The sequence below is a fragment of the Onychomys torridus genome, chromosome 7 (assembly GCF_903995425.1).
Source record: "Onychomys torridus chromosome 7, mOncTor1.1, whole genome shotgun sequence".
Taxonomy (NCBI): Eukaryota; Metazoa; Chordata; class Mammalia; order Rodentia; family Cricetidae; genus Onychomys; species Onychomys torridus.
The window spans coordinates 93,746,535-93,771,424 of record NC_050449.1 but is presented as its reverse complement, the minus strand read 5'-3'; the positions used below and the strand labels follow the sequence as shown (position 1 = coordinate 93,771,424).

The following is a 24,890-nucleotide window of genomic DNA, read 5'->3' as shown; positions in this document are numbered from 1 at the left end:
TTTTATGCACAGAAATTTTGAGACTCTGATTAAGTCTCAACTGGTGACATTTTCATTTGTGGCTGGAGCGTCTTGGACCCTGTCCTCTGGAAGTCGTAAGGTTAGCTCTGAACTCTGCAGCTCTGGGCTTCATGGTTGGGCCCATGACCTATTTTGAATGGATTTGTGTGTATATAGAGAAAGGCATTAACTCTCATTCTTTTCTACATTAGATACGTTTTAAAAAATAACTTACGTTTGTATGTGTGCATATATGCATGTATGTATATATAGGTGCATGTGTGGAGGTCAGAGAACAACCTTCATGTGGGTCCTAGAATTCTCATCACCTCTGCATAGACCAGGCTCTACCTCTATTGGGTTCCTGTTTGGCCTTAGGAACACTGGTGTTACAGGTACATGCTGCGGGGCCCTGCTTCTCATGTGGGTTCAGGGACCCACCAGTCACCACACTTTCACAGCAAGTGCATTAGCTGTGGGGTGCTCTCTGGCCTTGCCCATCAGCATTTCCATTGGACCTCTTTCTCCAGTCACTGGCCGTCTTGGTGCTTGTTCATTTCTTCCCACATAGCTGTCTTGATGCCTGCCATGCTAACCCTGATTACTGTAGCATCATAGTTTTTGCTGTTATTTTTGTTTTGGTTTTTATGGTTTTTTGAGACGGGATTTTTCTGTGTAATATCCCTGGCTGTCCTGGAACTCGTTTTGTGTACCAGTCTGGCCTCAAACTAACAGAGATCCGCCTGCCACTGCCTCCTAAGTTCTGGGATTAAAGGCGTGCACCATCACAGCCAGCTACTTTATAGTTTTTAACCTGGGGTCTTCTTGATGTCTTGGGGACATTTGGCTATGTTGAATATGGTTTTAGTCGTCACAAATGGGGTACTAGGCTTCTCTCATGGATAGAAGCCAGAGATAACTGCTCAACATCCCTATGCACAGGACAGCCCCACAGCAAAGATTCTCCAGATTGTTATCCTCAAGTCATCAGCAAGTTTGTACACACATGCATGTTGCTAGCAATGGGACCTAGGGCCACACTGCTCAGGCCAAGTGCTCTGCCTCAGAAATACATTTGTAGCCCAGTCTGTGAGTTTTTAAGTTAGCTTCTACAGGTCTTTGACTTCATATCTTTTTCTTTTAAAAATCATTTTATTTTCATTGTACTTATTATTAGTGTGGGTGCACATATGTGTAGATATGTTACAGTTTTGGCTGAGTGGTGGCAGCACATACTCTTAATTCCAGCACTCAGGAGGCAGAGGTAGGTGGATCTCTGAGTTCAAGGCCAGCCTGGTCTACAGAGCAAGATCCAGGACAAGCACCAAAACTACTGTCTCAAAAAACAACAACAAAAAGTTATGATAATGTTTCACATCTTACCACCACCCCCCCCCCCCACCTCCACCCCTACCCCGCTTTGTTCTCTTTTTTTTGTTTGTTTGTTTTTATTGTTATTTTTTTTTATGAGCGTTGGTGTTTTGTCTGCATGTATGTCTGTCTAAGGATGCTGGATCCCCTGGAACTGGAGTTACAGATAGTTGTGAACTGCCATGTGGGTGCTGGGAATCCACCTGGGTTCTCTGTAAGAACAGCTAATGCTCTTAACCGCTGAACCATTTCTCAAGCCCATCCCTCTTTGATTTTTCAAAACATGGTTTCTCTGTATCCTGGAGCTCACTCTGTAGACCAGGCTAGCCTCAAACTCAGAGATCCGCCTGCCTCTGCCTCCCAGGTGCCAGATAAAGGTGTGCACCACCACTGCCCAGCAAATTCTTACATTTTCAGTGCGTGAATGGATATGTACTACATGCATGCCTGTTCCCAAGGAGGTCAGAAGAGGGTGTTGGACCCCATGGAACTCATTGTGAGCCACCACATGGGTACTGAGAACTGAACCCAGATCCTTTCTACAAGAGCACCAAGTACTCTTGACCCCTGAGCCATTACTGCAGCCCCTAAATTTTTATTATTGTAATAAATTCTTTTGTAATTATATAATTTGAGACAAGTATAGTTGAGTAACTTCCACTGGCCTACAGAGTGAGTTCCGGGACAGCCAGGACTGTTTCATAGAGAAATCTTGTCCCAAAAACTCAAAAAAAGAAGATATGTTACAGTTTTGATTAATAAATTCTAACATTATTAAAATGGTAGAAGCAAATAATTTAAATAAAATGGAATTAAAAATTGAGATCCTCAGTCACACTAGGCATATCACACATGGTAGGTAGCCACCCATGTCCAAAGGCCCTGACTAGAAGACCACAGTCAGATCATTGTGTTCCCACAGCAAGTCTTCAGGTGCTGAGCAGTGGGGAGAATGTGTCTCATCAGCTTTATTCTTTTGTCCTATGAGTGTAAAAGACTATTGATAAATTGCTTGATCAAATTGTAGGAATTTGATCAATCCTCATTTAGGGTTTTTAAAATTTTTATTTTGTGTGTATGAGTGTTTTGCCTGCACGTGAGTCTGTGCACTATGTGTGCAGTGTCTATGGATGCCAGAAGAGTGTATTGAATCCGCCCAATTGGAGTTACAGATGGCTGTAAGCCATGTAGGTGCTGGGATCCAAACCTGGGTCTTCTGCAAGAACAGCCAGTGCTCTGAAACATTTCTCCAGCTCCTACTGCTTGCTTTTAAACATGAATGGATATTTGTGTTTTCTCTGTATCTGAGCCATCATAGAAAAGCTTTCTTCATTGTTCAGTAAATTTTTTTACATAGCTCCATATCTCTCTTCTATAAGCATTTCTTCTATCTCCTCTGCTACATTCTTTCACATATATTATTACATCATTTGTTCACTTTTTACTCACTCATTCTCTCATTCATTCACTCTCTCACTTTATTCTGATGCTTCTTCTTTTGAATCTCACACTTCTCCATCTTCTCATCTTTTACACTTTTCTCTCTGCCCATTTAGCTGCATCCCTCACTCAGCACACACCCACACACTCTCACTCATATACATTTACTCTGCTCTCTCATGCTCAAACTCTGCACAATTATATGTTACATTTTCAGGGTCCAACCCATTCTCATAACACATGATAAGTCACACAGTTTCTCTTAGGCTAGGAAGGTCACGCTGACCAGATGGTTTAACACTTGGCTAAGCATGTAGCTCTAAGTTGGTGAGGGTTCCCAGACAGAGTGTAAACAGTTGGCTGAACCTTGAACCTAGGAGTATATGTAGTCAATTACTGTAGAGGGTTATGACTACCAAAGTTGCTTCAGTTCTGACTTTGATTCAGCAATACTGGGATCGTGTCTTTGTGTATTTTCTGCAGGGGAAGTTTATCTATTTTGAGTTTGTTCTGAAGTCTAAAATTAGCTGTCTTTGTGACTGAGAATACTGTTGCTTTCCTGTGTCAATAAAGAAAAATATTCTGGTATTATTTTTATTCATTAGAATTATACCACTTAAACAGAAATCATCTTCCTGACCATCCACACCTATAAGTGTGCCCAAAGATGGAATATTTTCTTGAGATAAACACACAAACACCCATAGCAGTTCTTAGGGAAGAAATGTGGTGGCACATGAGAGAAATTACAGACAGAAAACAACTGGTTTCCACAGCCAGTGACCCCATAGCCTTGCCAGGTGGGGCTCCCCATCAGGTGGGGCTGGTGGGTCGACCTGTTAAACACTAGTTGTCACTGCTGTACATTCCCATGGCTGTCAGCAAGTCCCCCTTTTTTGTTTAATAAAAAAAGAAGTATGTAAGTCTCTCTTAGGGCAGCAAGTAACGTGCATAAATTAAAAGTCTGAAGATGATTGCAAGCCCCTTGAGTGTGTGGGGGACTTACTAGTACCCACTAGTGGCCTGCTCAAGCTGACATTACAGAGCCATGTCCTTTACGCCTCCTACTTTATGCTGTAGGAGGTGGTGACTTCCCTCCTTTGCAGGTGAAGAACCTCAAGCTGGAAAGGGAATTTCCCAAGGGTAATAGCTTGATGGAGCATAGAGCCAGAGTCCAGCTCTGCTTTCTCTAGAACCCCTCTGAGTAACTAAGGGTCTCCTTGGGCACACCAGGCTGGACTTGAGCTGACTGCCCTTCAATCTCTGGGAAAGAACTTGGCTAGCTGTCCCAGACTGTGTTCTGCCACTAGTGCCAGCCCAGCCTTGTTTGCCTGGCATGAGTGCCCCTGAGGGCAGTCAGATGAACCTGCACAGCCTTGGAAGCCAGGACTGGGTGCTTGATGGGGGAGTATTCCAACCGTGGATGGAGATGGCATTGTCTAGAAGCTTCCCATGGATAATCTTCCTCCTTGTAGGGTGCTTGGACATTAATTCATCTGTGAAGGGGGCTCGCTTTGTCAGATTCTGTGATGCATTCAACATTCCACTCATCACTTTTGTTGATGTTCCTGGCTTCCTGCCTGGTGAGTCTTGGTGCAGGTGGGTGGGAGAGGCGGTTGTGTTCAATGTATGTGGAGGTCTCTCATGGTCCCCAGAGCTCTGACTTCTCTGTCTTCTGTTGTCCAGAAGATAGGGCCTTGTGAGGATTGACTCTCTCTGAGGTTGTCACAGCCATGAGACCTTGCAAGGGCTTTAATGTAACTCTTCCTCATGACCTAGGCACGGCACAGGAGTACGGTGGCATCATCCGACATGGTGCCAAGCTGCTCTATGCATTTGCTGAGGCAACTGTGCCCAAAATCACAGTCATCACCAGGAAGGTAAGGGCCTCCGCTCAGAGCCTGACCCAGGAGCATGTCCCCCATGCTTCCAGCAACATGGCTGAGGTGGTCTTCCATGAAGTGTCCTGGTCTGGAAGGAGGCATGCCTCTTGCTCACTATTGTGAAATGTCTAGAGGGCTCTTTCTGGCCCATAATGTGTTGCAGGGGTGTCCATGGTCTCCCTGCAGCAGGGAAAGCCAGCAGCAGCAGGTGGTGTAGACTATGAAGGGTCTCTGGACCTTGGCCTTGTGGGGCCATTAAGGCATGGCCCATCTCCTTTGGCTTTCTGGAGGATTTGGGGATATGATTTGCTCGTCCCTGGTATTGACACTTAGCATTTGGTTTGTTCTAGGCCTATGGAGGTGCCTATGATGTCATGAGCTCCAAACACCTTCTTGGCGACACCAACTATGCCTGGCCCACAGCTGAGATTGCAGTCATGGGCGCAAAGGTAAAGACATCTATCAGCACTTTCCTGGGCCCAGGAACTCTCCTAATAGAGTCCTTGTGTGGCTGGAAATGTAGAAAGAGTCCAGATCAGGGCTGAAGGGAGCAGGGCCTAATCCTGGAAAGCCCCCTTCCTAGCCAGTCTGCTCCCTGTCTTCCCAACAGCAGAGACATGGATCAGTGTCTTCATGGCAGAGGAAAAGATGGCTTTGGAAAGGACCCAGGGAGAGAGAGGAGAGTCAGCTGAATTTACCATTGGGACAGTTTCTCACCAACCCATCTCATCTCTTGGGGTGCCTAAAGCCACCCCTTCCCACCCACTAGAAGCTAAAGTTCTATCTTTGGTGGTTTCCCCTGGCTTAGAAAGAGCTATCAGGGTTGAGCCAGTTGACTCTCCAGGGTTCCAGAGTGTTCCCACTTGAAGGCCAAGCCCTCCTCATGTGCTTCCTGAATCAGTTTGAGTTAGAGTTCTGTTGCTGTGAAGAGAAACCATGACCATGGCAACTCTTCTAAAAGAGAACATTTAGTTGGACTGGTTTCCAGAGCTTTAGTCCATTATCGTCATGGCGATGTGCAGGCAGACGTGGTGTTGGAGAACGAGCTGAGAGTTCTGTATCTTGATCCTCAGGCAGCAAATGGAGACTGTGAGCCACACTGGGTGTAGCTCAGTGTTTGTTGCTTGAGCATAGGAGACCTCAAATCCCACCCCAACCCCCAGTGACGCACTTCCTCCAACAAGGCCACACCACCAAATAGTGCCACTCCCTATGACTAATCATTCATTCACATGGGTCTGTGGATGCCATACCTGTTTAAACTACCACAGGAAAAACAGCACTTAGTGGAAAACAGGCTAAACATCCTGGCTGCAGAGAACGAGAAGGAGTGCAGAGTGAAGAGAGGGGCAGAATCGGAACCACAGCCCAGCATTCTGTCCTCAGCCCCAGAGCACGAGAGAGAGCCCTGTGCATGGCCTGTCTCTTTGCTCGGATTTCCTGTGAGGTTCACAGCCACAGAGTGACAAGGAACCGACGACTGTCTGGGTTGAGAGCCCACTCTGGGGAAACTTTACCTCCTCTCACAGGGTGCTGTGGAGATCATCTTCAAAGGACGCCAAGATGTGGAAGCCGTCCAGGCAGAGTATGTGGAGAAGTTCGCCAATCCTTTCCCTGCAGCCGTGAGAGGTGGGGCCCAGTGGGCGCATGTGTGGTCCATCTGCCCAGTCACTTGCTTGTTCTTTCTAGAAAGTTGTACAGAGCCGACTGTTATCTTGGCAGTTGTATTTGTTGCCTAGGGAGTGATGGGGCTGTGCCCAGGCAGGATCTGGGACTGCACAGTGGGCCTGAGCAGGCTGCTGGTGGCAGGGTTCTGTTCCTAGGTGATGGCCCAGTCATCCAGTCCACTCCAGACCTAGTGGCTAAAAGCCTCTCCTCCCTCGCTGGGTTCTGGGCCTAGCTGGTGGTTCTTTGGGTTTTGCTGGGACTGTTTTCACTGAAGCCAGCTGCTACCTTAACAGTCCAAGATGGCCTTTCTTTCAAGGTAATGTTGCCTGCTTGCTGGTCCTTCGTCACCTCCCTAGACCAGTCCGGGCTTCTCTTCTTAGTGTCCCAAGAGTAGCTAAAAAGGAAGGGAGCTCAGGCCCTGTGGCCTAGGTCTGGGAAGCTCCATTGTCATTTTTGTCACATTGTATTGATAAAAGCAAGTCCCAGGCCAGGGAAGAAAACTGACCGTCTCTCCACGGAACAAAGTTGTACTGTCTGAGGACCCGTGGACAGGGATGGAGAAGCTGTATGTGGTTTTTCTTTTGAAAAATTTTGTTTTGTTTTTTATTTGTCTATGTGTATGTATGGTGTGTGTGTGTGTGTGTGTGTGTGTGTGTGTGTGTGTGTGTGTGTGTGCGCACGCACACATGTGATGGGCCTGTGCATGCGCAACTACAGAAGCCAGAGAGGGCATCAGATTTCTTTGAGCTGGAGGTTCTGAACTACCTGAAGTAGGTTTGGTGATCCCAGCTCAGGTCCTCTGGAAGAGCAGTAGTGCTCTTAACTGCTGAGCCATCTCTCCAGCCCCATATATACTTTCTTAATTTTGTTTCCTGTTGAGTCCATCCTGGCAGGGTGGAGGCCCTGGATCAAAGAAGGAAGGGAGAGGCCACATTTTCCTTATCTTGCCTAGTGCTCCTATGCCAAAGGTTGGGAGCCTGGTAGAGCAGGGAGGCCTCAAGGGTCTGGAGAGTGTTTGTAGGCCTGGCGTCTCTCTGCCAAGTCAAGCGCTGCCCACACAGTTGGCCTGTGGGGCTGAGAGCGTGGCTAGGGTGGATGACTCCACCCACCCACACAACGGCCCTGCTTTCTTCAATTCACCAGGGTTCGTGGATGACATCATTCAGCCATCTTCTACTCGAGCTCGGATCTGCTGTGACCTGGAAGTCTTGGCCAGCAAGAAGGTCCATCGTCCTTGGAGGAAACATGCAAATATCCCATTGTGAGCTGCTCAGAGGAAATAGACCAGCAGTTGAACAACCGGCCTTTTGTAGCCCATCCCTGCCTTTTATAATCATGAAAAATGGGATCTACTGGCCTTGGAAATTGATTAAATTTTAGAAAGAGTTATTGTGCCTAGTGTAACATTATTTGCTGTATTAAAATCTTAGTTGGTATTTTTTGAGTAAATACTCCATTTTTATGGTAAAAATCTCAACCAATACAAGAAAACCAGAAGGAAAGAAAAGAATTATAGTATTGGAGCAGGCCCTGTTAATAAATGTGGTTCACGTGGCCCTCAAAGGTCGTCATGTTGGAGCTTGACCTCCCGTGTGGTAATGGTGAGAGGTGAGACATAGCGGACTGTTGAGGTCAGTTTGGCCATGCTTTGTGCTCTTGAAGGTTCTGAAATCTTAGTCTTTCCCTAGCTGCTTGTTGGCTGTGTGACCTCTACACGCACACAGGCACGCACTCACATGTGTACGCCACGTGAGATGCAGCTGGGATGGTTCTCACCAGAACTTCTCCAACAGTTCACCACCTTGCCATTGGGTCTCAGAACTGTGAGCTAACAAAACCACTTGATAAAGTTGGCCTGCCTTCAGTATTTTGTTATAGTAATAAAAACATACTAATACAACATACCTGTGTATCCCCCCTCAAGGAATTAGTTTTTATCCCTAGATAAGATAATATGGTTTTAGGGCAGTTTATTTAATATGCCTCAGTTTCTTTACTGTTGAGTAGGAGTGTTAGAATAAGTCCTGATCCTCTATGAATTGTTGGTGGTTACATGAGGTGTCTGCCATTCCAGTCTGTCTAGCAGAATAGATTCTTAGTAAGATAGAGTATCCAATATTGCCTTGTGTGATTTCCAGACCATGAAGGTGTTCCTATGTTTCCAAACACTTTCGTTACAAAAAGGGTTGAGCCTGTAAAGTGTTACTAGGACTTTATCATGTGCTTGCCACCAAGTCTCCAGTTGTTAATATTGTGCATGTGCATGAGTGTGTGGTATGTGTGTGTCTTAAGTGACTGTTGTGGCTCTTGTGTGTGGTCAGAGGACAAACTTGGCAGGAATTGGTTCTCTCCTTCCACGATGCAGTCTGAGGATTAAACTCAGATCATAAGCTTGGTGGCAGGTCCCTTTACCCAAGATGTCCCTTGATTTGGATTTGTCTGGTCGCCTCCTAATGTTTAGTTTGAGGTAAGAGTCATAACTGTCCCTTTGTTGTTACATCAGAACATGACGTAGGTTTCCCTGTTATTGGTGGCAGATTGAGTGGCCTCAAAGGTGCCTGTTTTCCCATTGTAATTGTTACTGGCGTGTGGGGCGTTCAGCCCTGCCTGCCTGTCTGTAGGCTTTCTGCTTGTTGCTAGAGTGTGCTCAGTCACTGAGCTGCTTGTCGGATGTGGAGACTCCAGTGTTATCTTCTTTCTGGGTTTTAGTACTTTCTCTGCCTGCTCTTTCCTGGTGTCAGTTTAGACCTGTCTTCGCTGTGATTTCAAGGTACTCATTTGAAGCTCACAGGGGAAGTGTCTTCAAGCTAGCCCCTTGGGCTCTGATCTTTTAGTAATTATTGGAGAACTTCCTTATGTTCTGACACCAGGGAATAGGCTAGGTTCTTCCTGCATCTCATTGTCTGGCCCCAGAGCCTGTGTTTTCTCTAAGGAGCAAAAGTTAGGATGTTCCAATGTGAACATCCAGCAAAAAATTGGGTTGGATGTTCACATGGCTACTAGGATGTGATAGCCAGTACCAGAAAGTATTCACACAAATAAATGTGTCTCTGAGGCCTCTTTGTTGCTTGTGGTGACAATACCTAAGCCAAACAATTGAAAAGGAAATACTGACTTTAGCTCATGGCTTTGGAGGTATCAGTTGCTTGTTCTGAGGTAAAGCAGAACTTCGTGATAACAGGACCATGTTGTCAAGCTCGCTGCCAGCTATCAGCCCCCACTTCCTCTTCCTATCCCTTCTCTGTGATAGTGTACTATGAATCCACAAAGGGATTAGCCCATTGATGAGGACAGAACTCTTGGGATTACTCCCAGTAATCCTGTCAACTGGTAATCAAGCCTCCAGTACATGTGCAAGTGGGGTACCATTACAATGTATATGTGTAGGGGTGGGTACATGGAAATAAATACATTTTAAAGTGATACATTGTAGAATTTCTAATTCCTAATCCTATGAATCATTGCCATTCCCACTCCATCTTTGGCTCCCTTATCTTTAGCATGGCCCACCCGCTTGCTCAGTGATGTAAGTGCACACCATCTTGTAACTATGCAGCAGTAGGTCTAAAGTGAGGTGTCCTGCTTTTGTCTTTTGCTGAAGGTGTGGTCCAGTCCCCTGGGTCTGCAGTGGGATAGGCAGGGTTTCAGTGGTTCAGACACCTTTGCTTGTTTACGTGCTCTTCAAGGCTTTCTCCATTTCTTGACAACCTTAATCTGCTGACTGTGCAGTGTACCTATGGTCACCCTGCTTACTCCTGAGCTGCAGACTGTGGGCTGCCACTCCAAGCTGAGCCACGATCTAGTGTTCCTCACAGTGGAGGACTTGCATGTGTTACAGACCCAAGGCTCCTCAGGTGTGTGAGCATCTTTTAGCTGATGCATCATTATTTCAATGTCAGCTTAACACATGATTGTGTGTTCCCCACTTTCCTCATACCTACCAGCAGTGTGACCTGGATGACTGTCCCCTAAAGGCCTATGTGTTAGAGACTTGGTGCTGTTGGAGGTGGTGGAGCCTCACAGGTGAAGTGCCGTCGTAAGTGATGTCAGGGTCCCAGCCCTTCTCACTCCCTTTGTGGACAGGTCTCCACTTCTGCCATGTCATACTGTGCCACAGGACCTCGGGCTAAAACCAGAAGCTCAGATAATTTCTTAAAATCATTTTATCCTGTGTTTTGCATTCATGTGTGTTTGGGAACCCTGGCACATATGTGTCAGTCAGGGGGCAACTGGTGGAATGTGGTATTATGTTCCCAAAAATATTGTGCAGGCTAATAAACTTATCTGGGGTCAGAGAACAGGACAGCCACAATATTAAACATGAGGATAGGCAGTGGTAGCACACACCTTTAATCCTAGCATTCCAGAGACAGAAATACCTCTGGATCTCTGAATTCAAGCCCACATTAGAAACAGCCAGGCATGGTGACACACACCTTTAATCCAGAAATCCAGCCTTTAATCCCAGGGAGTGACGGCAGAAAGTAGAAAGATATATAAGGCGTGAAGACCAGAAACTAGCAGCATTTGGCTGGCTAAGCTTTTAGGCTTTGGGGCAACACAGTTCAGCTGAGATTCATTCTGGATGAGGACTCAGAAGCTTGCAGTCTGAGGAAACAGGATCAGCTGAGGAACTGGCGAGGTGAGGTAGCCGTGGCTTGTTCTGCTTCTCTGATCTTCCAGCATTCACCCCAATAACTGGCCTCAGGTATGTTCTTATTAATAAGACCTGTTAAGATTCCTGCTACAGTGGAATCCTAGGGATTGATTTTGGGTCCTCAGGCTTGGAAGCAAGTGCCTTTCCCTGCAGAGACATCTTACCAGCCCCTGGATAAACTTGGAAAAAGTTGATTATTGGGAGGCTGGGAAAGTGACTCAGTGATTAAGACCAAGTACCCCTCTTGTGCAGCACCCACACCTGGCAGCCCACAGTCAGATAAGACTACTTTGTATATGGTAGGGTTGAAATCCTGTAAGAAATTCCTAAGGTGTGACATCAGAGCAGTATCGGAGACCCAGCATGTCAGATGCCAGGAACATGGAGTGCCAACTGCACTGAGGGCTGTGCCAGGCAGAAAGCACAGCCAGCCCCAACGAGTGGATGTGTGGCTAGACTGCAGCCGGGAAGCTCCTAGGTGAGGACTACACAGCCCTCTGGAGCATCTGTACATCACCGTGTGCCTTTGGCGGTTAGACACGGACTTGCAGGATCTGCTTTGTTGGTGGTTTGATGTTGCTTGGGGTTCTTTGGTTTGTTTGCTTTGGTGTGGTGGTGTTGGAGTTTTCGAGTCAGGGTTTCTCTGTGTAGTCCTGGTTGTCCTAGAACTCGCTCTGGAGACCAGGCTGGCCTCAAACTCACAGAAATCCTCCTGCCTCTGCCTCCCAAGTGCTGGGATTAAAGGTGTGCACCACCACTGTCTGGCACCACTGTAGCTTTAAAATGTGTAATTTGCTTTTGATTTGAACCAGAGCTGACAAATGAATTTGCCTTCTGTGTCAGAGAAAAATGTTGCATTTTTTGAGCTACATTGGACCAGTTAAAACTTTGGATGATCTAAAAATGCATTTTGCATTATGAAATGAACATGAGCCTTTGGGGGCCAGAATGGAATGTTATGGTTTGGATATGTGACCTCCAAAGCTTTGCAGACCTGGTCCCCAATCTGGGGTGCTATTGGTTAGAACTTGTGAGAGATGGAACCCAGCAGGAAGAACTCATGAGGAGTGTGCCCTTGAAGGACTTTTGGGGTCCATCACCTCACTGTGCTTCTGACTACACTGAGTCTTCTGCCTCCCTCCATCACACACTTCTGCCACAGGCTCAGAGCAGGAAGGCCGTGTTCCCATGGAACAGAGCCTCTGAAACTATGAGTCCTTCTTCCTCCCAGTTGTCCTTTGAAGTTGGTTCTCTGAAGTATTTTATCACAGTAATGGGAAGCCAGCACAGTGGTTCTATTCCCAACATGACCCACATGGCTTTGGGACCTAGAATCCTGGCTAGGAGCAATGAAGGAAGGAATAAAGGACAGACAACACAGACTCATGTACAGTGAGGCTTGCATCAAGTGGGGTTCTCCCACACTGCCAGTGCAACCTGAGGTCTCAGTGTGCTCGTTAGATCCAGCTCAGAGGAGGAGCTAGCTGTCTCTGTAGATCTTTGTATGTGAGCAGCCTTGGGTTTAAACACCTAGGAGAAGGAAACCACAGTTGCTAGTCTTTGCACACTGATCAAGCATTCACAAACACACACTTGGGACTCTTGAAAAAAAAAAAAAGCTTCACTGTTTCTCTGGAGCCAGTTAGAACTGGAGTCCTGGACAGACCATGCCTGTGTCAAAATGCACTCAGGACTTTATTCACTCGGAGCTTCCTCTACTTTTTTACAAGGATTTGTTTTTTTTGTTTTTTTGTTTTTTTGTTTTTTTGATGTAAGATTATTTGTAGGAGGCCATGAGAGTATACAGCAAGTGACAACTAGTATTTAACAGGTCAACCTGCCAGATGAATAACTCTTGGTTTGGGGAAACCCACAAGGCAAAGTCCATGGGGGCACTGGCCATGGAAACTGGTGGTTTTCGTCTGTAACTTTCTCATGGGCCACCACAATACCTTCCTAAAAATAACAGCATTGGCGTTCCTTCCTCAGCCCATTGGGAGTGTGTTTTACATCTTTGGGCACACTTATAGCTGTGGGTGGTCAGGAAGATGATTTCTGTTTAATCTGTATAATTCTGTTAGAGTTTTCCTGCCTGGCCCATAGTCAGGACAAATGTCTCTCATCCGCCAGTCCCACAGTCGCTCAGACCCAACCAAGAAAGCACACAGAAACTTACATTGTTTAGAAACTATATGGCTGTGGCAGGCTGCTTGTTATCTGCTTCTTCTATCTTAAATTAACCCATTTCTGTTCATCTATTCTTTGCCACGTGCCTTGTGGCTAACCAGTGTCTTTACACGTTGCTTCTCATGGCGGCGGCTGGCGGTGTCTCTCTCCAGCCTTCTACTTCCCAGAATACTCTTCTCTCTTGTCCCGCCTATACTTCCTGCCTGGCCACTGCCCAATCAGAACTTTATTTACATAGAGCGATATCCACAGCACTAATGTGTTGGCAAGAGTTTCCACCTAAACCTGAGAAAAAAGATTCTAAAACGGAGCTAAAAACAGCTTCCTAGTTGTCTCTCTCAAGTTAGCTGCAGCCTGCCGGTTTAAGCTACTATGCTGGGTTCCTGGCGTGTGTGTCTGACCTGCAGTGTGGCGGGAATGAGGAATCTATAAGCGACACTTTACTCTGCTGCGTGGTGGATTTAGCCTTTGCTAGTTAAAAAAAAAAAAAAAAGATTTCTGGGCTATGTGCTGCTTTAATAGAACTGCTTCTGATAGTTGATGGTACACATGGCTCCAGACACAGAGCTGGCAGTAAACTGTACCACCGCCATGTTGGAAAGCTGAGGTGGGCGGAGCCAGCAGCCACAGCGGTGTTTCAATCTTACAAAGATGGATATTACACAGAGAATCTGGTTTGTCTTGTCTTTGGGACTTTTAACTGCAGAAAAAGATTTGATCGTAAAAGCTGTTGAGTTAAAAAAATATGTAAATTTTAAAGGTATCTTGACTTCAAAATTTGGATATAAGGATATGTTGCTTTGGAAAGGAGTCTCTGCTTTTGTTTCCACAGAAAGCCAGAGGCTATGGATTTGTTCCAGATTAAGATACATCGGGTTTGATCAGCCAAGACCACCTGAAAGGTCTCCGATGACACCATGGCCCAGATGATCTGACATCCAGAATGTTTTCAAGGCAACTGGCTCAGAGGTTCACCCTAATGGACTACTCCATAATCCTAAAATTTTCTTTGTGTCCCCATAAGATGCAGCGCCCCCCTCCAGCAGGAAGTAGTAAGAGAAACTACGTCCACATTCCCAAAATTATCAAGCTGGCTTTGGAGATGGAATTGGCTCACTCCTTCTCTAAACCCAGACATATTGCTAAAAGAAAAGGTTAAGAGATTCTTGTGTCCCAAATCAGAAGAGCCCTCTGGTGTGGGACAGAGAAAAACCAATATTTTTCTTTAAAGTAGATTTATTATAAACACGATCTCTTTCTAAAGAAGAAAAGGGGATATGATATAGATATAATAGGATAAAAGGGTAGATTAAGGAACTTACTTCTAAAGAGCAACAACTTGTTTAAAATGTTTTACATTGGTATAGATTTTAGTCTATTGATACGAACTTAATTTTGTTATACTGTGTGTATATTTCTACTCATGTTTAAGGTATTATGTTTGTATAGCTCATTTTAAATTGAAATGGATAATTGAAAATAGATTAATAATTAATCATCTAGGATAATCATACTTGTAGCCATGTTAGTTAAGTCTTCTAGGTATACACAGAGATACTTCAGGTAGATAGGTAATCTTCAAATACTTCAAAGACCTACAGAATATGGCATTTAAAATACTTTTAAAATTTAGACTTTCTGGACAATGAGACATGTCTGCTCCTGGCAGCACTGTTTTACTTCAGAGAGGAGGATGGGCATTGAAGACACTTCATATGGAGTTTATCTTCACCTTGACAAAAATAGCCATTTGGACAAGAAACTGTTCTTGCCTGAACTGCTTGATCGACTGGACATGCAGGACCCATAAAAAGGTGACCACTGAACTTTGCTTGACAAAATGGTCCTTCAGGTTCCTGCTTCACAGAGGAAACTACCAGACATTCTACAGAACACTGAGAGAAGTGACCGAGAGACTCTAGCCCTGTGGGCTAAAGACAAATGCCCCAACTTTACTAAGAAACATTAGATGACTGTCCAGGCTGCCAGCTGTCTCTGTCTACTCTTGCAAGACTCCTAAAAATTGCTTATATCCTTCTCCCGGTTCTCAGGTAATATTATATCCTTCTGAGGTCTTTGATGTGGTTGAAGACTAGATAGTTATAATTTCCTCAGTTATGATAAAAAATAAGTTAGATATAAAACTTTAGATTCACAAATATAAGATAGATAGGATATCTTCTTTAATATTGTAACTATAATTCTTGCTTGATAATTGTTTTGTTATATGTAATTGTACTATGTAAAAGTTAAAACCTTCCTTTAAAAAAAAAAAAAGAAAAGGGGAAGTGCTGTGGATATCGCTCTATGTAAATAAAGTTCTGATTGGGCAGTGGCCAGGCAGGAAGTATAGGCAGGACAAGAGAGAAGGGTATTCTGGGAAGTAGAAGGCTGGAGAGAGACACCGCCAGCTGCCTCCATGAGAAGCAACGTGTAAAGACACTGGTTAGCCACAAGGCACGTGGCAAAGTATAGACTAACAGAAATGGGTTAATTTAAGATAGAAGAAGTAGATAACAAGAAGCCTGCCACGGCCATACAGTTTGTAAACAATGTAAGTTTCTGTGTGCTTTCTTGGTTGGGTCTGAGCGACTGTGGGACTGGCGGATGAGAGACATTTGTCCTGACTATGGGCCAGGCAGGAAAACTCTAACTACAGAAACCCACAAGGCAAAGTCCATGGGGGCACTGGCCATGGAAACTGGTGGTTTTCGTCTGTAACTTTCTCATGGGCCACCACAATACCTTCCTAAAAATAACAGCATTGGCGTTCCTTCCTCAGCCCATTGGGAGTGTGTTTTACATCTTTGGGCACACTTATAGCTGTGGGTGGTCAGGAAGATGATTTCTGTTTAATCTGTATAATTCTGTATCAATAAATCGGTAAAATGTATTATAATCTGTGTAATCTGATTAATAGAAAATACACCAGAACAGTTTTCTTAATCGACACAGGAGAGTAACAGTCTTCTCAGTCTCAATGGCCGCTAATTTTAGATTCCGATTCAAAATAGACTAAGACAAGATCCCAGGCATTTATTGCTAAATCAAGGTCAAGCTGTTTATATTAAGACATAACACCCTACAGTCATTGATTGTATGTACTCCTAGGCTCAAGGTTTAGCCAACTGTTTACTTTCTGTCTGGGAATCCTCACCAACTTAGAGCTATGTGCATGGCCAAGTATTTCTAACTCTCGGGTCAGTGCAACCTTCCTAGCCTGAGAAAAACTGTGTGACTTATCATGTGTTATGAGAGTGGGTTGGACCCTGAAAATGTAACATATAATTGTCCAGAGTTTGACTTTGAGAGAGTAGTGAGTGTGTATGTGTAGGTGTGCGTGCTGAGTGAAGGATGTAGCTGAATGAGCAGAAAGAAAATGTAACATATAATTGTCTAAAGTTGGGCGGAGAAGTATGAGAGTAAGGTGAGAAAGTGAATAAGTAAAAAGTGAATGAATGATTCAGGAGTGTGTGAAGGAATGCAACAGAGTAGAAAAACATAACACTAGGTAAAGAGATGTGAGGGGGGCTCTGTAGAGCTATGCAGGAGGGCTGTGAAAAGGAGCTGCTGCTCTGTAGAGCTGTGTAAAGAGCTAGCTGCCAGCGTGAGAGTTTTGGTGTGGGTGTGCAGAGGGAAAACATGAGTAGCTAGGCAGGAGAGAGAATAAGAGATTTTCAGAGAGGAGTTTTCAAGATGAAGTAAAAGAGAAAGTTACCATAAGAAAGCATATGCGTTTATTTACCTGTCAGATAGGAACTTATTTCTAAATACCCTCAGATAAACAAGTTCCCAAAGCCCTTGCTGCTCTGAGGTCTTCTATTCACAACCTTGGAGCAGTTTTGGGGAGTGGCCTCCCCCAGACTGCGATAATTATTTTTTATACTCTTTAGATCGTTTTTCTCTTTGATTATCATCCTAGTTGGGCTGTTCTGTAACAGCTTATTGGTGTTCATGACATTAAAAACATACCTTTATATATGTGTGTGTGTGTGTGTGTGTGTGTGTGTGTATGTATGTATGTATATATGTGTGTGTGTATGTATTCATGTGAACACAGATGTACACATGTGATAGTTTGCATACAGTGGTCAGAAGACAATCTTAGGTGTCAATCCTCATCTTCTTCACATCTATTTATTTGGTGCATGCACCTGTGCATATATATATATATATATATATATATATATATATACACACACACATATATATATATACGTATATATATATATATATATATATATATATATATATATATATATATATATAGAGAGAGAGAGAGAGAGAGAGAGAGAGAGAGAGAGAGAGAGATCAGAGGATGACCTGAAGGAGTTTTTTCTCTTCAATTATGCAGTCCTAGGGATTATACTCAGATTGTCTGAGTTTGCACCAAGTGCTTTTATCCACTGAGCCATCTTTCTAGTCCCAATATCATTATTCTTTATAGAGGAAAGCAGAAATTCTGCTGTGTATATGTATGTATTTTGTTTCTCTATTTGTGTGGATGATGGGTGTCTAACCTTCTGTCCTTTAGCTATTGTGAATAGTGTAGTAGATGTGAATATGTGGATTGTCTCTGTGGTGTGTGGAGAGTCTCTCATGCATAAAACCCAGGAGTGATAGGGTGGCTCATTCTGTAGTTCTGTGTTTAGTTTTGTGAGGAGCCTCCGTACTGTAAGAAGCAATCAAATATGAATTTTTTCTACCAAATACTCAGCTCCCACCTGGTTAGACTTCTATGTAAATGTTTTAACCTCCCCAACCCAGTAAAACATTTGTTTATACGAAAGTCCACTACTGTATTCTAGGAATTTGATGGCTGGAGCAATGACCCCTTCCTTCTTTATTTCCTGTGTGTGAATTCTTTCCAGACTAGTCAATTGAATTAAGACTATGAAATTGGACTCCAGCTGATGGGGAAAAAACAATCACCATCTGAGTTAGAATAGAAACCAAATGCACTCCTTGTCTCAGAGTGTTTGCTCTTCTAAGCACACCCTCTTGGTCAAGAGTAAAATTTGCCTTGCCCAGATACTTTAGTTGGAATGGTGGTATCTTCCTTTGTAACACTGAACTTAATCTAACAATTTGGGGGCTTGTTTGGGATCCTAGCTCATCAGAGGTAAGGCTTCAGATCCCTCCCTGGGGAGACATGCCCAATCAGCTCTTACTTTGGTTGTTCTTGAGTTCTGGGCCTCTGTCACTTACTAGATCAGCAAAAGAACCCAGGGATTAGAAGTCTCTGGACAAAGCAGAAAGAACTGGCTCAAGGAAATTACCATGGTAATAAAATGTCTCTGTGCATAGACCAAAGGTAGGAAATGCTATGGGCAACATCAAAGTATTTCTTTGGTGGCCAGGTCATCCTGGGTGTTGAGACTTGTCTTTGACATGAAACTTAGTGCAAGAGATTTCCATAAAGGGGTATTGAGCACAAAATAAACCAAGATGGGAAAATAATGTGGGTACAAAGGACCCTAAAGAAAAAAGGAAAAAAAAAAAAAAAAAGGAAAGAAACCAAAGAAAGGAAATATTTCCCTCATACAGAGGAAAACCAATTCCCCTGGCTGGCTCACAGGTCCTTACTCTGTTCAATCTAACTATCCTTGCTGTACCAAAGGAGACATTGAACAAAGAAAGGCCCATAAGCTTAGGTTAAGCCTCTATCTTCTCCCTGTGGTCACAAGATTCTCTCTTCTTTCCCTATCCACCCAGGCCCCTCAGATCCTAGAAAACATTGAAGAGATGAAGGCAGTCTCTTGGTTGGTTAAGTCTGACTGGCTTAGAATATGCCATCTGGCAGCTGCTTTTCTATCTGAGTGATAGTGCCACACAGGCCTGGTGGTAGTGGCATGCACCTTTAATTCCAGCACTTGAGATACAGAGGCAAGACAGAGCTCTGAGTTTGAGACTAGCCTGGTCTAAAGAGCAAGTTCTAGGACATCCAGAGCGACACAGAGAAACCCTGCCTGAAACTCTCTGCCCCAAATGCCACACAGGGTTACTAAGGTTTTAGGTTAGGATTAACTATTTTAACAAATTGGTTTCCAAAGTTTGTTTTTTTTTGTTTTTTTTGTTTGTTTGTTTTTGTTTTTTTTTTTTCAAGACAGGGTTTCTCTGTGTAGCTTTGTGTAGTGGATAGCCATCCCAGCATTGGCCTGGAAGTTCCAACCCCCATTGAGGCTTCAGTAATGATCACGCCCACAAGGCGGGGCAGAGGAGGGAGTTGGTAGAGCATGAGACTCTTAATCTCAGGGTCGTGGGTTCGTGCCCCACGTTGGGCGCCAGATATTGGTGAAATTATTAAGGCCACTCCACGTAGTTAAAAGGGAGGTTTATTTTTGTGGGGTAACTTACAAATAAAGGGGTAGGTTGCAGGGTCTGGCAAAGGTATAGGGCAGTCCGGCGGTGTTCTCTGGAGAACTCTGCTCGGTCTCCTCCTGCGTCCCGTGTCCCGGAACCAAGAGAGCGACCTCCTCTTGATCCTCGGTCTTCCACTCCCTACTCTGCCCCGCCTTGTGGGCGTGATCATTACTGAAGCCTCAATGGGGGTTGGAACTTCCAGGCCAATGCTGGGATGGCTATCCACTACAGCTTTGTGCCTTTCCTGGAACTCGCTTTGGAGACCAGGCTGGCCTCGAACTCATAGAGATCTGCCCTGGCTCTGCCTCCCAAGTGCTGTGATTAAAGGCGTGTGCCACCACCGACCGGCCCAAAGATCTTAAGTTCCAGCCAGTAATGAAAGTTACAGATTGTCTTATCTTAGTTAACACAATGATCAAGATAAAATGGCGCCAAGCAATATTTTGTTCCTGGGGGTTAATGGGAGGTTAAACCAAGATCCAGATGGTAGCATTTGGCATTTAAACTTATAGTTTGTGTGGTAAGATATGTGGACTCAGTTCTCTTTTGATGAGACCATGGGATTCTTTCCTGTTCCTTTGATAATTTGGGCTACTTGCAAATTATAGGTATCATCTCTTCCTTTATCCATGCTAACCTAACTATGGTTATATATGTCCACATTTAGCCTGTTGTATGTGGATTTCTCAGGGACTTGTGCCCTGATGGAGAATTACCATGAAAGCTGAGAAAATGAAAAAGTAACCATGCGGTCTGTCACCATCATAGCTAGTGACATAATGACAGTGAATGTTCTATAACTTTGCTACCATCCTAGTTTTATTCCACATGAGATAAAACAAAGTGGTGGTACTCATGAACTTCTGGTGTCACTGAGCTTCCAGGGAATTACCCCTGTTATACTAAGGAGGTAACACCAGACCTCTATGGTATATATATATATATATATTGTCGTTGTTTGCTTGTTTTGTTAGGATTTGTTTTGTTTTGCTTTAGTTTTAGCACATTGCTTTACATGATGTATTTATTGGCTTCTAGAGGTAACTTAAAGGATTTCTTAGCAGTGTGCCTCCAGCACTAGCCAGTTATCAAAGGCAGCTGACACTTTGAAATGGTTAGACTTGGAAGGCTCCTGTGAATGTGTGTCAGCCAAGAGTCAAGTCTTGGGAAAGCACAGATCCCAAAGAGAACACTGAGAATAGATTTTTAAGTGCTAGACATGCTGCTGTCAGTGGGCAGTGTAAGCGAGGGCAGGGCACGATGAAACCACTGAACTAGACCACTCCCTGGGTAGAAAGAAAGGCTTATTGGAGATTGAATTGCCAAGGCTACCTGTTGCGGGGACAGAGGAAGTGCAACATGGTGGGAAAGCAAGCAGGTCTTACGTGACATCCACAGGGTTGGGAGGATTTGAGCTAGAGGCCCTGCCTGAAGTAGCTGACATTGGGGTGGATTAAGGGAGGTTCCTTGTAGTGGGTAGCCATCCCAGCCTTGGCCTGGAAGTTCCAACCCCCAATGAGGCTTCTGTAATGGTCACGCCCACAAGGCGGGGCTGAGGGAAGAAGCTGAAGACCCAGGATCGAGAGGAGAGGTCTCGGGTCTGGGATCCTGGACGCTGGAGGCAGACTAAGCAGAGTTCTCTAGAGAACACCGCCAGACTGTGCCATACCTTTCCCAGACCCTGCAACCTATCCCTTCATTTGTAAGTTACCCCACAAAATAAACCTCCCTTTTAACTATGTGGAGTGGCCTTAATAATTTTACCAATAGTTCCTGGTAAACAGAAACCTGTCATTAGGCCTCTGTTTACCTAGTAATAATCCTGTTTTCCTGGCCGAAATTAAATAAGCACTGTCATTTTGGGGTACTGCCTTGGACCTAACAGGCAGCTACAGTGGCTGGAGGCAAAGAGGAATCAGTTGCTTAGGCAAGAGGCTAGAGATGCAGCCTATGCTGGGCCTTAATGTCTGTTTTTTGGTTTTTGGTTTTTGGTTTTGTTTTTGTTTTTGTTTTTTTTTGAGCTGAGGATGGAACCCAGGGCCTTGCGCTTGCTAGGCAAGCGCTCTACCACTGAGCTAAATCCCCAACCCATGTCTCCTTTTTATATCTAACCCAGGCAGACCGACTGATAATTGTCACCACCACCCCCATATACACACAATAAAACCTTTGTTCATACAAAGGTCCACTGCTGTATTATTGGAATTTGATAACCCTTCTCTGAGGAGCAGTGACCCCCATTTCCTCCCTCTTTCACTTCCTGTGTGCCAGTTCCTTTCAGACTGGTCAATTGAAGCTGTGAGGCTGGACCTCAGCCAATGGAGAAAAGGCACAGTCACCACCTGAGTTAGAATAAAAAGCAATGTACTTCTTACCTCAGTGTTCGTGCCTCTGCTCTCCCAAGCACATCCTCTTTATCCAAGAGTAAAGTTTTCTTTGTCTAGACACTTTGTTGGAGTCGTGGTCTCTTTCTTTGTGACCCTGAAATTATTTCTAACAGCACTGACCACTCGTTTTGGCTGCACTAGTTTATATTGTTATTTTTTGGTTGTGAGCCTAGCCTTTAATGGCTGAGCCAGCTCTCCAGCCCTATATTGTTATTTTTTAGGTTCACAATCTTTCTTTTTTCTTTTCTCTTTCTCTCTCTCTCTCTCTCTCTCTCTCTCTCTCTCTCTCTCTCTCGACAGGCTTTCTCTGCATAGCCCTGGCTGTACTGGAACTTTCTCTTTAGTCCAGGATGGTCTTGAACTCACAGGGATCCACCTGCCTCTGCCTCCCAAGTGCTGGGCTTAGAAGTGTGCACCACGACCACCCATCTAAACTTCACAATCTTGAAGAATTTTTAGTTTTTTTTAATGAATTTTTAAAACAAGGGTAATTAAGACAAGTTAATAAATGTGTTTAATATACCTAGAACTGTGTTTGTAATTATACCAAATATAAATGTTAATTTGTCTGTAGAGACAAGATTGGAGGAGAGTCCAATGTCTCTCTCTCTCTCTCTCTATCTATCTATCTATCTATCTATCTATCTATCTCTGTGTCTGTCTCTTTTTGAGACAGGGTTTCTCTGTGTAGCTTTGGATGTAGGCCAGAATGTGCCACCACTGCCTGGTGTTAATGTACATTTCCAAAAACTTTCTTAATGATCATCTGGATTTCATTAGTATTTGTTGTAATGTTTTCTTTTGTTAATTTGGGTCTTCTTTATTTTGATTAGTATGCCCAAGGGCTAGTGAATTTGATATCTATAAAACAAATTCATTTGAAAGCCTATTCTTGTACCACTTTTAGTCTCCAATATTAACTTCTGCCATAATCTTTAATTCTCAATCCCTAAGACCATGAGGTACATCATTAGGTTATTTGTGATCTTCAAAATTTTTTATTTTGTAGTACTGAGAAATGTTTCATGTATACTAGGCAAATGCTCTACCCTGGTGTTGGCATTCAGATTGGCTCCTTGGGGACGCACCCAGCATCCTGACATCATCTTATGTAAAGTTCCCTTTAAGAAAAAAACCCCTCTCTCTTCTTCCTCTCTCTCTCTCTCTCTCTCTCTCTCTCTATATATATATATATATATATATATATATATATATATATATATATATATTGTGCACACTTCCTCTCTTCCTTTCTTCCTTTTTCTCTTTCCCTTCTTTCCTATCCTTCCCCCCAATAAAACTTTCCACATGGATGCTGTGTCTGTATGGTGTGAGTAACTTTCCACCACACTGCCTCCTGCCTGCCACATCTGCGTGGCATGTCTCCCTCACCTGCCACCTCCCCTTTGATGAATCACTGAGCAGTTTGAGTGCCATTTAAATTGATCCTCGCTTAATCTCTGGGACACTGAAGATAACAATCCATTGGATCTCATATTTCTCCTCTACCTCACTCATGGAAAATGCACCTACTACCACATTCAGACTTGGCCCCACAATCAGCCAACCAGCCTTGGAAATGCTTACCCCCACCTCATTCTTCTGAATGAATCCCAGTTATTTAACTACAATCTCACTATTGTAGCTAAATTGTGGTTATGCCATGTTTTCTCCCTCTTAAAAGAAGGTACTTTATTTTTGATATTAAAGGAAGACATTTGAGAAATTTTAAACCTTAGGAACAGTTTTTTTTGTTGTTGTTGTTGTTTTTCCTTCAAGACAGGGTTTCTCTGTGTATCTTTGTGCCTTTCCTGGATCTCGCTCTGTAGACCAGGCTGGCCTCTGAACTTACAAAGATCCACCTGGCTCTGCCTCCCGAGTGCTGGGATTAAAGGCGTGTGCCACTACTGCCCGGCTCAGTTTTTAAAATATTTAAGTTTAGAAGGCTATAGCCAACTTGTCAGCTCATTTTATAGATTAAAAATCAAGCCTTACTTTTTCTAAAGTTACTAGGTTTCTTGATAAAAAAGTGTTCTAAGATATAAAAGTCTATACAAATTTTGAGAATCTAAAAATGTTTTAAGATATATAAAGGCTAGAGGACATAAAAATAAATGCAAGCGAGCCAGATGGTGGTGACGCACACCTTTAATCCCAGAACTCAGGAGGCAGAGGCAGGTGGATCTTTGTGAGTTTGAGGCCAGACTGGGTTACAGAGTGAGTTCCAGGAAAGGCACAAAGCTACACAGAGAAACCCTGTCTCAAAAAAACAAACTATCTATCTATCTATCTATCTATCTATCTATCTATCTATGCAAGCTTTGAGGGTCTCATATGATTCAATATATAAATATCAGCTACAAAGATATAAATAGATGATTTAATGCTTCAGATTACTATAATATTGTTATATTAAGATTTCAAAAGTTCAAAATTTAACATTAATTCTGGTGCTGTTTGGGTCACAAGCTCAGGATTTTAGATTTTCTTTGGTTGTCTTCTAAATATAAACTTAAACTTCTCATCAGGCTAAAGACATTTCTGTCCAATATGTACCTGGCTCTCTAAACAAAAAAAAAAAAAAATGTACATACTTTTAACCCACATCTGTAACTTTGCTAGGACTCAAAAGTATGAGTCTAGATACTCATTACCTGCTTTTCTATGATTTGAATTTCAATACTGATTGGTACCAATATCTAAAACTTCTTTGTCCTTTGATAAAATAAGAATTTGCCCCAGCCAGCAGGGTTTCAATGGGGGGGGGGGCAACCCACCTGTGGGAGCAAATGAAAGAGACAGGGGACATAAAGGGACGACAGCAAGACAGGATTCTGATCAAGCTGCAAATTTTATTTTCCTCAGCAAGGCTTATATAGCATAGGAGGGGAGGAGGTAGGAAGGAGGGAAGGGGAAAAGGGGCGTGCAGAACAT

General features: G+C 43.8%; 1 protein-coding gene across 1 annotated transcript in view; it reads left to right on the top strand.

The window, feature by feature from the left end:
• Positions 1-7,751, top strand: part of Pccb (propionyl-CoA carboxylase subunit beta) — a 61,507-nt gene extending 53,756 nt beyond the window's left edge. The window contains exons 11-15 of the mRNA XM_036193875.1: positions 4,287-4,394; positions 4,591-4,691; positions 5,045-5,143; positions 6,224-6,323; positions 7,506-7,751. Coding sequence (XP_036049768.1) covers positions 4,287-4,394; positions 4,591-4,691; positions 5,045-5,143; positions 6,224-6,323; positions 7,506-7,627 — 530 coding nt within the window. The 3' untranslated portion in view covers positions 7,628-7,751. The remainder of the gene's footprint in view (positions 1-4,286; positions 4,395-4,590; positions 4,692-5,044; positions 5,144-6,223; positions 6,324-7,505) is intronic.
• The last annotated feature ends 17,139 nt before the right edge of the window (positions 7,752-24,890 follow it).